Source organism: Vigna unguiculata, chromosome 10, assembly GCF_004118075.2.
Source record: "Vigna unguiculata cultivar IT97K-499-35 chromosome 10, ASM411807v1, whole genome shotgun sequence".
In the NCBI taxonomy this organism is placed as follows: domain Eukaryota; kingdom Viridiplantae; phylum Streptophyta; class Magnoliopsida; order Fabales; family Fabaceae; genus Vigna; species Vigna unguiculata.
The window spans coordinates 37,299,049-37,313,170 of NC_040288.1; the positions used below are offsets into that span (position 1 = coordinate 37,299,049).

General features: G+C 28.4%; 1 protein-coding gene across 1 annotated transcript; it reads right to left on the minus strand.

Moving 5' to 3' along the window:
* Positions 1-2,929: 2,929 nt before the first annotated feature.
* LOC114167305 (caffeic acid 3-O-methyltransferase-like) lies at positions 2,930-4,892 on the minus strand. The gene is made up of 4 exons (XM_028052359.1): positions 4,392-4,892; positions 3,583-3,893; positions 3,347-3,411; positions 2,930-3,246 (listed from the first exon to the last, which is right to left on the minus strand). The coding sequence occupies exons 1-4, from the start codon at positions 4,778-4,780 to the stop codon at positions 2,950-2,952; spliced, it is 1,062 nt and encodes a 353-aa protein (XP_027908160.1). The 5' UTR covers positions 4,781-4,892; the 3' UTR covers positions 2,930-2,949.
* Positions 4,893-14,122: the final 9,230 nt, after the last annotated feature.

Below are 14,122 nucleotides of genomic sequence, written 5' to 3' on the forward strand. Positions count from 1 at the left end.
ACTTTTTCTGCGTTTTTTTGCTGTTTATGTTTCTAGTATTGGAAACAGAGAGGTCTAAATTTCGTGCTGCAGTTTGATCAATTACTGTATTGATGAGAAAGTACCTTTGTTTGGTCAAATAATATGCTCTTGTCTGCATGGCAGAATTGACTGGCTTTCGTTCTTAGACATGAGATAGAAAAAAGAAGAGAGATAAAGAAGAAAGTTACAATTACTGTCATTTTTAGAAGAACTATGAGTGAATATGTGTGAATATATATGAATAAGTTTTTTAAGTTCTTTTAGAGGGGCAGTTCAATTTTTTCTTTTTGTTAAGTTTATGGATGATATATTTATGTTTTAAAGTATGTTTGGAAGAAAGATTTTGGAAAATTTTGGTTCTATCTTAGTTACAATTACTGGCATTTTTAGAAGAACTACGTGTGAATATATATATATATATATATATATATATATATATATATATATATATATATATATATATGTATGTATGAATAAGTTTTTTAGGTTCTTTTAGAGGGGCAGTAATTTTTTTTGTTAAGTTTATGGTTGATATATATATATATGTTTTAAAGTATGTTTGGAGGAAAGATTTTGGAAAATTTTGGTTCTATCTTAATTAGCTATGGTTTCATGAATCAATGACTAGTTATTAGAATTTTAGAGGAATGTGGTGTCTATATTTGTATTTCTATAAATATATACTGTTCAAAGTTTTTTATATCTTTTATAATGAAAGTTATTGTGTTTATTTTATTTGTAAAAATATCGTATAAGTGACTTATGTTTTATCTTCATGTTTATTTAAATTTTTTTATAATAAATATAATTTGTTTATGATTTATAATTAATAATTTTTATCATAAATTTAGTGTGATTTTTCATATTATGTAATGACAAATTATTAATAAACTTAGATATCAACAATATTAGGGTTTATAATGATTCATATCATGATTTTATTTGAAAAGAAAAGTAAAAATTGGCTTATATTTTTTCCCGGAGTTGAGAAACACATCATAACCATAATATATGATGCTTTTGGCATTAACCTTTCAAGATCAAATTGATTACAAGTGTAACTGGTTTAATAATTATAGTGTATCGGATTGACGTTGTAAGACCAAGTAAATGGAAAAAAAATAGTAGACAGTAATATTTGTTTTTAAAAGGTGACACTATTATTTATTATTTAAAACATTATATTATAGATAGAATTTTTATTAATCGAGTTTTATTTTATAAAAATTATTATATCTCTAAAATTATACTCTAAAATCTTTTTTGTTACATTTTATCTATATCATTGACCTCATGATTGACCTCATCTTTCATTTGTTTGAAGATCATAGACTGAATAAGAGAGATTCTTGAAATATAGGCTAACTCGACTCGTTTTTGCTTGACCTGTCCATGGTCTGTAAAAAACAAGTTGGATTGGATTGAATCGTCAAACGGAAACATGCCAATAATGGTAACCTGCCCCATATAGAATGGACAGACTAACATGTTCATCACTTTTTCTTAATTTATTTTTAAATAATTTTATTTTTTATTTTAATTTTTTTTTATATATACATATAAATTAATATTAAAAACATATTTAATCATATAAAATATTTTTCAAACTTTTAATTGATTAATTAATGTTGTTAATTAGATAAATTAAAATAATTATTACATTTACATATTATATTACTCTATTATAACTAATAATTGAAACTTAATTTATAAGTATAAATGATTCAAATTAATATTATTATATATTTACATCTTTTTTAAAAAATAATATAAAATAATTAATCTTTTTAATTTAAAAAAAAATGGGTCAAGACAAATTGGCCTGTATTTTGATTTGTCAAATTGATGGATTGGACAGACCGAATTAAGACGAGCTAATGGGTTAAAATCTTCAACATAACTTTTTTAACACGAATTGATAGATTGGTCTGTCGAACTCAATCCACTTTATATAAAATTAAAAACATACCTTATTTATAGTGTTAATTAAGTGAAAAATATTAATTAATTAATTAATTTTAAATACATCAATTGTAGAATTCATCGTTTTATGTATATAAAGTTATAGGTTGATCTGATTATAGATAAATTTTATTCTTGCTATATTTTAAAGTTTATTCAGTAATTATTTGTGCAACGTATGTATATGATTTGTATTGTGTATTCTTACTTATAAGTGAGAGCAAATTAGTGTTTTTAATATATGCTCTTTATCGTAATGTCAGCAATCGATATCGCGACGCTCTTTATTTCAAAAATGTCAATAAAAAGTTAAAATATAAAACTACAATCTATTAATAATACACTTATTTTGGTAGACAATTCTGGTAGGTTTAATGTATTTTGCAACTTTATTAAATCACTCATTTATAAAATTTACGTCATCACAATTATAATTTGAAAAGAAAATTAAAATTATCATTTATTTTTACTTTTATCTACACTAATAAAATGTATATGTACAAATTATATAAAGATTTTTCCGAATTTCAAATTTTTTACTGAAATTTTCTTTTATTATGTTTCCAAAACACATTAAAATAGTAAATTAATAGTATAAAGGAACCAATCATTTTGTCAGCTCAATTTATCAATCCTGGTAATAATTTGATTTCAACCGAAAAATAAAATTTTTAAAATAATAAAATATGATACGTGATATATATATATTTAAAAATATATAAATTTTTAAAAAGATATGAGAAATATATGATTATTTTATGTAAATATAATTTAAAATTAAATATATTAAATATTTTTGACATAAAATTTTATAAATTATTATCATAATCAAAATAGTATTATTTTATATATTAGATACTTCATTAATAAATATCAATAAAATATATCCTAAAATATTGAATAGAAATACATATTAAATACAAATAAAGATAGATAATACAAATTGAAGTATAATAGAGTATATATCTACTTTAAGAATTCCATAACCCATAAGTCACAAACAAAGCAGGTATATCTAATGCCAGTGAATCCAGCTCCTTTTGCCAATGCCATGAATTCCTCTTCACTTCTCTCCTTCCCACCTGGGTTTGTGGTCATCATCAGAACATCAAACTGGGAAATGCTCTTTGCTGCAGATGTTATCTTTGGTTCAAATGGAAGAACTCCCTCCACAACAATCACCTTTCCATCACTCGGCACTGCATCGTAGCAGTTCTTCAACACCTTCACGCACCATTCATCACTCCAATCATGAACCACACACTACAAAGTTCATTCAAACCAACACCAACTTTATCAATTAATTAAATTTACCTATGTGCGTGATTTCTTAAAGAACATTTTACACATACACAACACCCACCATCATAAAAACTGCATCTGCTTTCGGCACACTTTCAAACATATCTCCTCCCACGTGCTCCACTGCTACAAACAATTAATAAAAATTAAATTTTCTAAGAGCACAAATAGCTAAAACAATAAAAAGTTAAGGACTTTATAATTGAACAGCTTTATTGTATTGTAATGGATTAGTTGAGTTCAGCTTATAATGTTTTTTTTTTTGAAACATCCAGATTTGGAAACTAGAGAACGTACCAGGATAGGGAGAGGCATGTTGGATGACATGAGGCAGATCAAAGTTGATGCCCTTAATGTGAGGGTATTTTGAAGTTATTATGTTAAGAGAGACTCCATGGCCACCTCCAACATCAACTACACTATTCATGTGCTCAAATCCCTTGTAGGATTCCACAATCTTCGTCATTATTAAAGTTGCACGGTTGGCCATTGCTGCCATGAAAAGATGATTGAAGCTTGAGTTTATATCGGAATACTCGAACACGTGTTTGCCATGGGCCCTGTCGAATGGAATACCTCCTTCCAGAATTGCATCTTTCAGTTCGTACCTTCAAATTATCAACATATAGTGAATCAAATTCCATTGTTTCACAATAATTTTTTTTTTAGTTATTGATAGATATGTGTACACAAACATCTTAGACAAAAGTATAAGACCATTAATGAGTAGAGTCTCCACTTAACTTTATGATAAGTTAACTTTATAGTATATTAGTGAAAATATACTTCACTTTACAAGTTAATTTTTTAGTATTAAATAAAGAGTTAAATTTCACTTCTTAATATGATATCAGAATTGTTATTAAAGAATTATTATTAGAGTCTATTTTAACGAGATTTGTTATTTGTTAGGAATATTATTCCATTTAATTCTATCATATCATCCATTAATGTTAAGTCTAACACTATATGTGTGAGGGTATATATTGAAAGTAAGTTAATTTAATGTATAAAAAAAAAAACTTTCACCCTTTTATTTCATAAAAATGCTTATGTTAAAGTCTATGTTTGAAATTCTAGAGTGAGAATAAGAAGAGAAAACTGACCAACTGTTAAGAGAGGCCTTGTCCTGAGCCAGCATCATCAAAGGGCCAAGAGAGCCAGCACCATGAACGGAAGTAAAGTATTTGGCGACAGGGTTCATTCCATAGAGCCTCTTCAGTTGCGGAGGAGAACCATGTTCATCAGCAACCACGGTGCAGTGAATGACAGAGTGACATGCAAGGAGCCTCAGAATACGATCGAGCATTGTGGCTGCTTCTGAGTTCTTGCATGGAAGCTTTTCTGCAATGTCTTTTGCCGATAGTTTGGCACCCTCACCTTCTTTGGCTATGATGTCAAAAATGCCAAGTTCTATGACCGTGTACATGGCCATGGATAGCACACTGGTGTTCACAATCTGAATGGCATAGGTGAAGCTTTTTTCTTCTTCCATTCCTTCTCCTTTCTTATTCTCATATACCTCTTTGGATCACTGATACGTCTATGTTTGCTTTATGGCTCTGAAAATTTGCTCCAACTCTTTATGTGTACAAATATAAATATAATTAAGAACATTGGCACTGAGGAATGGTATCAAATTACATGTACCGACCGGATTATTACTTTATTAGTATTCACAGTATGAAAGATTGGTTAAGGTTGTTTAATTATCGTTAAAAATGAACCAACCCAAGATTCGTTTTTTCTGTACTTTTCACTCTTAAAATTCAGCTACTTGTGTTTCTGACCATGTGGGGGTAGTATTGATATCGGAATTCTAACTTAATAACTTTACGGGTCAACCTAATTACCCTTATTAACTTAATTAAAACAAATATTATTGTTAATTAATGAGACATTAAATTAACTATTACGATTTGGGAAATAAGACAAATGGTTACTTAAAAAAATGTGTTTTGAAGTTTCAAATTTAAAATTGAAATATTAAGAGTAGTTCCTAATAACAAGAGCAGTATGCGGAAGCGTACCTGATGATCAGTAATTAAGAACAATATAGATAAAAGTGATACCTGATCTTCCAAATCAAATCAATGAAAGACTAGAAATTATTTACGTGTGAGACTATACTGCTCTCTTTCTGGTAGGTTTTTCTAGAGCGCATCTTACAAATATATTCTGACGTCGTCTCATAAAAAACTGATTAATGGGTATCAGTTTTATAACCTTACCAGCAGAGACCAGGGACCTCTCAACAAGTTCCTGAATACTTAAGTCCATCACAGACCGTTCATTGAACAATCCAACCCATCACGGATCGTTCATCAGAAACCCAATATATATTATCCATAAATTAATAACAATTGTGCAATATAATTGATATTTATAAATAATATTATTTATTTATTAATGTTAATCCACAATAATAATAAAATAGAGAATAATAATTTTATATAATAAAATTATATAAAATATAACAATCTCCCACTTGGATAACATTAATAAATAAATTAATTATATCAATTACAACATAAACACAAATACCAATTAAGAAATATAAGCATGAATCACAAAGATAATATCCGATAGGGATACATATCATATGCTTAGATTTCAAAAATAATGGATAATAAATAAAATAAAATAAAAACAAACATAATAAATATGTGATCCCAAAATGGTTCATGCATTTTATATGCCGAAAGAGATGCGATGAACATAACATCATTAATAAATTTATATCTCATGAAAACCATAATAATATAGGGTGTACATCTCAGACTCCCACTAACCCAATACATCAAAAGACTTAACCACAGCTATATGAGTTACATGATTTTGAAAAAACTCCAATAGCTAAGCCTTTAGTTAGTGGATGTGCAAACATATCTTATGTAGCAATATGTTCAATCCGAGTCTGAAAATCTAAAATTTTCTCTCTAACAAACATAAATTTTATATCAAGATGCTTTGAGCATTAGAACGTATGTTGTTTTGAGAGAAATCCAAGGCAGTAAGTAGTATTTCCACAATATATTACAAGTAGCCTAGAAATACTTTCAACCATTTGAAAGTCAAAAAACAAATTTTAGGCCACATATTTTGACAAGTGCTTCATAACAAGCAACATACTGCCTTTAGGAGCAGCTATAAGAGTTTGGTTAACCCTCTTCCAAGAAATAGCTTCTCCTTCCATCATAAAACCAAAACCGAAAATAGATTTTCGGTTGTCAGGGCAACCATCAAAACCAGAATCAGAAAAAACAGAATCAGAATAACTAATGACCTGAAGTTGATCAGACTTCTTATAGGTCAACATGTGATCCTTGGTTCCCTACAAATATTTAAAGACTTTTTAACGGCTTTCCAATGACCCAAACCTGGGTCGCTCAAGTATCTCCCTACATCATTAACAGCAAAATCAATATCGGGACGAATACAAACTTGAGCACACATTAAACTATCAATAGCGGAAGCAATTATGGAACTTTTTCCAAGTCAACTCTATCATTATCTATTTGAGGACATTGACATAAGGAGTAAGAATGCATGTTAAACTTTGAGTACTTTATCAATGTATCCTCTCTGAAACAATCCAAGAATGCCACGTGACCTATATAAAAATATGAATGCCTAGAACAACAAAGGCATAGGTCCATCGTATCAAAGTGGCTATTTAACATAAATTTTGTCTCAGTCAAAAGTTTAACCCTACTATAAGCAAGAAGAATATCATCAACATATAAGACAATAATGATGAATTGACTCCCACTAGCCTTCAAGTAAATGCAATGATTTGTGGTATTTTCCTTGAAGCCAAAAAGAAGTGACCATCCGGCCAAATATCAAATGTCATTGTCTATAAGTTTGTCTAAGTCATAAATAGACTTCTTCAACCTGCAAACTAAATGCTCTTTACCTTATTTAACAAAAGCCATCAGGTTGAACCATATAGACTTCCTTATAGTGTTTTTCAACAACATTAAACACACTTTATTTTAGTGTTCCCATTTCTTACGAGAAGTTATCTTGATAGTAATGAACTTAATAGTAATTAAGAGTAAAAGTGGGAGGCTTTTCTTCTCTCAAACACAAGTTCAATGATTCTGTCTGGTCCTCAAAATTTGTCTTGTTCAAAGTTTTGACCGAAGTCAATTGCATGGGCAAAAAATCGATATCAAAATGACAAAGAAACATCTAATATGCACAACTATTGTGCAATAAAATTTAATGTTTCTGAATACATAGTCAAACATGCCTAGAATACCAAATTTATCATCCACTATGATCCCGCCTAAGGGTCCCGAATCATAATAAATAAGAAATATAATTAAGAAATAAAAGACAATGCACAACTCATGTCATAAAGAAATCTAATACCGATAGGGTACAAGACAAATAATTGACATAAGATAAAATTCAAAGTACATCATATCCTTAAGAATTAAAATAACATATGAGCATGATTGACATTAATGTAATATAAAATTAACTAACACAAAATTTCATATAACTAACACAAAATTTCATATAATTGTACTCACGATAGGTAAGTTCACAATCATATAAAATTATATCACCCATGCTTAAAAAAATATAATAAAATTATATTATGCATGAACAACCCGTTAAATAATAACATTTCCAAATAAGGGTCAAAAAATTAATTTCAAGTATAATATCACGTCACCAAAATAGTAGAGAACTTGTACAAAAATTTCATACCCAAAAGTCGAGAATATAATATATAAACTTAAGTTTTATTCATGAAATAATTAAAATTAAATTATTTCATTCACACAAAATCTTATACAACTGTGCCCACGATAGGTGAGATCACAATCATATAAAATTATATTACTCATGCTTAACCAAATATAATAAAATTATATAATGCATGAAATAATAATATTTAAAAGAAATATTTCGGCAATTTATACAACATAATGACACGATTTTTCGACCACATGATCACCATCATGTGACGGTCAAAATCCAAAACAATTGAAATTGAAATGCATGAATATACATAAACACAACTGTTTAACATTTTTTCCAAACCATCTACTTAAAAGATGTCACTTGGAATATAAGGTCATAAAATGCTAAACATTTAATTTGCTCATAAAATACTAAACTATCATGAAATTAAATATTTATTTATTTACCAAAACCAAATATATTTATAATAATAAAATAAATTGTTTATGCAATTCACATTCACCTAAAATTGGACTTTTATTTTTCGATCAAACCACTCAATTAGCCATAAAGGAACCTAATACAAGACAAGTGAAAATTAAAATGTCCCTAATTGAATTCCATTTGAAAAATGAAATTCAAACTCATGCACGGACATCCAATTGAACACTGGAATCAAATTTTAATCAAAATAAAAAGTGTGGCAATAGATTTTACTTATGGGCATTATTAATTGCATTACTTAATTCAAAGACATTGCAATACTGGTGTGCAGCCGCAACTTCCAATGCATGAATCAATTGTACACCAATTATTACCAAATGCTATCCATCCAAAATAAGCCACGCAACGTTTCAATTTTTCGTTCTGTTCACGGCTTTCTCATCCCAATTCCAATAATTTTGTTACATGGGAATAGAATAATAAAAAAAATTTCAATTTCAATGGTCATGATTCCAAATCCAAATTCACATATTTTGCTTCCTTTTACACTCTTATTCACATAATACAATTAACACATGTATTATAAGCAATAATCCACGTATCCAACAACTATATGGCACTTTATTTTCAACTCCCAAACAACACGCATGCATCATTTTAGTGCATCCAAAATATACACTAAACATGAATTTTAATTCCAGTAACAGAATATGTGCATGGGTCATATGGATTGCAAACCACATCGATAATTGCATCGACAGTAAAAAGATTTTCCCAAGACAAAAGCCATTCAAATAAGCAATTAAGAAACTTAAATTCCCTAAATCTTAAAATCAAAACAGCATCTGTTAATGACCCATAAAGCAATACATTTATATGCAATTCACATAAGTCATCCAATTCAATTGCATCAATTCTAATAAATTAGCTTGCAGCTAATAGTGGCAATTGTAATAAAAATTCAATTAAAACCACATCAACAAGTCCCTTTCTCTCTCTTCCGCGAGCCACCATTGACGGCAAAATCCAATGCAAAACCATTAGCACGAGGACAAAAGTCTTTCCAATCACATGTATTCATGCTATGATAAAACCAAATCACAACTTTCGTAACATCATTCAAAAACAATTTCTTAGTCACCAGAAAACTGAATTAATGCATAAGGTTCAAAGAAAATGAAATCTCTAAAATTCCATAATTAGGATCCTGGAATTGCCACAAATTGGTAACCCAAGATGGATCAGCGCCACCAAAGCAAGAAGAAGGGTGCCTCCTAAACAAACCATCTTGCCAGAACAGAGAACCCAAATCGCAAACTCCGAACGTTCCAACGCTAGCCACCGCGCCACCAGACCCATTGTTCCAGAAAACGAACGAGGACTGACATGACAGAAGCGCTTCGAGTCGCTGTCACAAACGCGACCGTGAGCTCTCCTGCGTTCACACAGCGCCACCACAGGCGACATTTGTGGCAACCAGAACAGTCACCACCGCGAGAGCATCCTCCATCATCGTAGCAACAATTGCGCACCTCCACCTTCAGCAACGCACCATCAACGACGAAAAACAGCGGTAAGGTTGGAAGCTCCATCACGAATAGTACCTCCAATGCACAAAGAAGAAATGTTCGAGATTGAAGGAGAGTGGTTCGAACAGATTTGAGTTTTGCAGAAAGGGGATTTTTCCCAAATTAGGGCTCGAAAATTTTTTTTTTTTTTTTTTGGGATTGCAGTGTTTGAAAACAAATTTGGGAATTTTACCACAAAGTTTCAGAACTTAATTCTCAAACAAGAGGCGTATAAAGTCTTGAGAAAAAACAAATTAGGGTTTGAAACCTTTTAATCGGGAATACTAATTGGGATGAAACCCCTAAATTTCGAATTAGGGTTCGTCACAAAATTGGGAAAAAAAAATAGATTAAAGTTGATGCAATTGGATACCATACGTAATCATAATTCTAACATGCTCTGATACCAATTGTTAGATTATGAATTCAAAATAAATCATAAGAAGCATCAAATTATCGATATAATATATTATTGTAATATTAAGAGTAGTTCCTAATAACAAGAGCAGTATGCGGAAGCGTACCTGATGATCAGTAATTAAGAACAATATAGATAAAAGTGATACCTGATCTTCCAAATCAAATCAATGAAAGACTAGAAATTATTTACGTGTGAGACTATACTGCTCTCTTTCTGGTAGGTTTTTCTAGAGCGCATCTTACAAATATATTCTGACGTCGTCTCATAAAAAACTGATTAATGGGTATCAGTTTTATAACCTTACCAGCAGAGACCAGGGACCTCTCAACAAGTTCCTGAATACTTAAGTCCATCACAGACCGTTCATTGAACAATCCAACCCATCACGGATCGTTCATCAGAAACCCAATATATATTATCCATAAATTAATAACAATTGTGCAATATAATTGATATTTATAAATAATATTAATCCACAATAATAATAAAATAGAGAATAATAATTTTATATAAAAAATTATATAAAATATAACAGTATTGATATCGGAATTCTAACTTAATAACTTTACGGGTCAACCTAATTACCCTTATTAACTTAATTAAAACAAATATTATTGTTAATTAATGAGACATTAAATTAACTATTACGATTTGGGAAATAAGACAAATGGTTACTTAAAAAAATGTGTTTTGAAGTTTCAAATTTAAAATTGAAACTAGCCTCAGGAATAATTAGCTAAAATGTATTGTAAAATTTCTTTGAAACCGATAATTGGATGCTCAAATTGCATAAGTATTAGTTAATCCATTTAGCTCTTGATAACTGGTTTCAAACATTTTAAAGAATTTAAATTCTCAGTTGAAATATTTTATACTGTTCCTGGTTTCAAACATTTTAAAGAATTTAGATTTTCTGTAAGATTTTCTTATATTTTTTTATACTGTTCTTATATTATATCTTCATAACATATTAATTATTATTAATTTTAACGTTTTAAAATATATAAAAAAATATTTAAAATATTAATATAATATATTTTTAATGCTTAAAAAAAACAGCATCAAAAATATAATAGAAAATCTAAACTCTGTTTTAAAAGATATTGATACAGAAACAAACAGCTGTAATATATACAACCATGTGTCTTATAAAAAATCTCCAAAAGTAAAACAAGCAAAAAACAGAAAAAGAAAGAAAGAATAATTATAACATGCTAAACCGAAAATAAAAAAGTTTGAGGGCTCTCATTTTAAGTGGGCCTAAAATTCAAATGTCATGTTAAATATTGATTCTTTTATTAATGAATAAATATTAGTTGTTAAAATGTGCTGTCAGCAAAGAAACTTAAATATGTACTACATATCTTTCTTTCTCTGTCCCTTACACTTTTTTTTTTTATTTAAGTCAAACTTATAGTACTAGTTATTGTTGATTTGATATGTTAACCCCTCAACATGGAAAAAACTATTGGATAATTAAGGAACAGCTGTTCATTGTCTAAATAATTTTCAAAAGATATGTATTTAAGATTTTGAGTTTAGAAAAAAAAAATAGCAGTACTTAATTACATTTTTGAGATGATTAATTAGTGATTATGTAGTGCAGAATTTTCTAAATAAAAAATGATGTCGGAAAAAATAAATGAAAAAAAAAACGAAAAGAATTTTGTGAATGAAAACGGAGCTCATAGTATAATATCAAATTTTAATAAGATATTTGTGTGTATAAAGATTCTAATTAAATAAGTAAACAAGACATATATATATATATATATATATAAAAGATGTTATCTAAAATATTTAAAAAATAACACATGTAGATATTTATTGTATTTCTAACATATTACAACAATAATAATAATAATAAAAAAAAAAGAAGGACAGTCTTGCCCCATCATCAGCAAAAAGGACAGTCTTTTAGAAGCATGGATTGCTTATATTAATTTTACATTCACAGACAGATCATTGAATACTAATTATGGGTAAAGCACACATTGGAATCACAAATTTAATACTGAATTATTGCTAAAATTGTTTATTACAACAACAGTATCTGGTCACATTTGATAAAAGATTCTTTTGTCACATTGGAGAAAGACAGAAGAACTCAAATGTATAAGTTCAGTTTATCAGCATCAATGCATAAAAATTTTATTTCTGTTCCTCAGACCACCAACCAATAATACCAGAGTGATACATAGTCTCAAAGTGTGAGTATGGCTTTGAATAAAATAAAATAAAAACTCAAACTTAACCAAATTGATAAGGCACTTTAATAGAATAAAAATATGAGTTGTTTAAAAATTGAATTGAATTGTTGTTTTAGATTCATTTATATAAACTCTTTTAAATAAAGCTGGTTAAACTATGGAATTATATATAATTTATACAGTTAGAAAATATGTTTTAAAATAAAATACAAATTCATCAGTTCTTATTAAATCATGAAGCGTCTTTGAATGAGTTTAAAGGTTGTTTTTGTTGAGGTGTGAACTTTACGAGGAAAAATTCCCATAAATGGTATTTACGTACCAAATGGTATGAATTGATTCAAGTGTAGATGAATAAAATAGAAATTGAGTTTATCTTTCATGAAAGTTTGATTAGTATATAAATGTGAGTGTCAAGGGTATGGGAATTGGGCCCATACTAAACATTTCCTTAGAGATTTGGTTGGGCTTCTATATTCAACACACGAAGAGTTAACATATTGCTTTCTGTACTCCCACAATTACTAACTAAACTCCCACAATTCCATATTTAAGTTAGGAATAGTAAATAATAAAAATTGAGAAAATGTATTTTCATTAAAGGATTTTTATCATGAACTAATTGCACCTTACTTTAGATAACAAGAGATGAAAATAGGTAGGAAGATATGAATCACGTTGAAAACTAAGAAAATGTTACAAAATCTGTGATGTTATATGATATCATATAAAATTTATTAAAAAAGGTAAATACAAAACATATGAAGATTCCATATGATAAATTATATCAACTTTAAAATTTTTATTTTGTAATCTTCCAGTCTTATAAGATTCACAATTTTATCAATCTTTTATTTTATTATTGATAAAATTAGTATTTTTAAGATAAAGAAAATAATTTATTATTATTAATTACGTATTACTTTTTATATGTTTGGATACTTCCTCCAATAAAAAAATGTCACTAGATCCCACATATCACCCTTGCATAGAAATACATGTTACACATTGACCATGACTATAGTAATTGTTCTAACTAATTTCTTTATGTCTATTAATTAACACGCCGTTTATTATACCTTTTTATTGGGTTAGAGATTTTACGTCAATTAGAGAGATAGTAAAAGTATAATATATAATATAATGCAAATATCACATTATTTTATTAGTTATGTAAAGTTAAATTAAACATAAATTTTATTGATAAATTAATTTTTTAAATATAAAAGGTCACTTTATGCCTTTTGGTGGAAGATCGTGATTTGGGTGGTTCAAGATTCTCTTACTTTTAATTTGTGTACGTAGCTGAGAATATCACGGAACCCTTTTTTTCTGCCGACACTAAGTTCATTGCATCCATAAAATCAAATAAATTTAGTACAATTATTCAAATTGATCTTCAAGCATGAATCTACGGGCTAACATCTATTTAATTACTATTTTCATATAAATATATTTTTGTTTTTTTTAAGATTTGGTTTCAATATGTTAAC

Excerpts from the sequence above, each read along its gene's own strand:
- LOC114167305 (XM_028052359.1), bottom strand. The coding sequence starts at position 4,780 with ATGGAAGAAGAAAAAAGCTTCACCTATGCCATTCAGATTGTGAACACC. Across the intron at positions 3,894-4,391 it reads AAGGCCTCTCTTAACAGTTG|GTACGAACTGAAAGATGCAA; the intron begins GTCAGTTTTCTC and ends GATAATTTGAAG. Across the intron at positions 3,412-3,582 it reads ACATGCCTCTCCCTATCCTG|CAGTGGAGCACGTGGGAGGA; the intron begins GTACGTTCTCTA and ends AATTGTTTGTAG.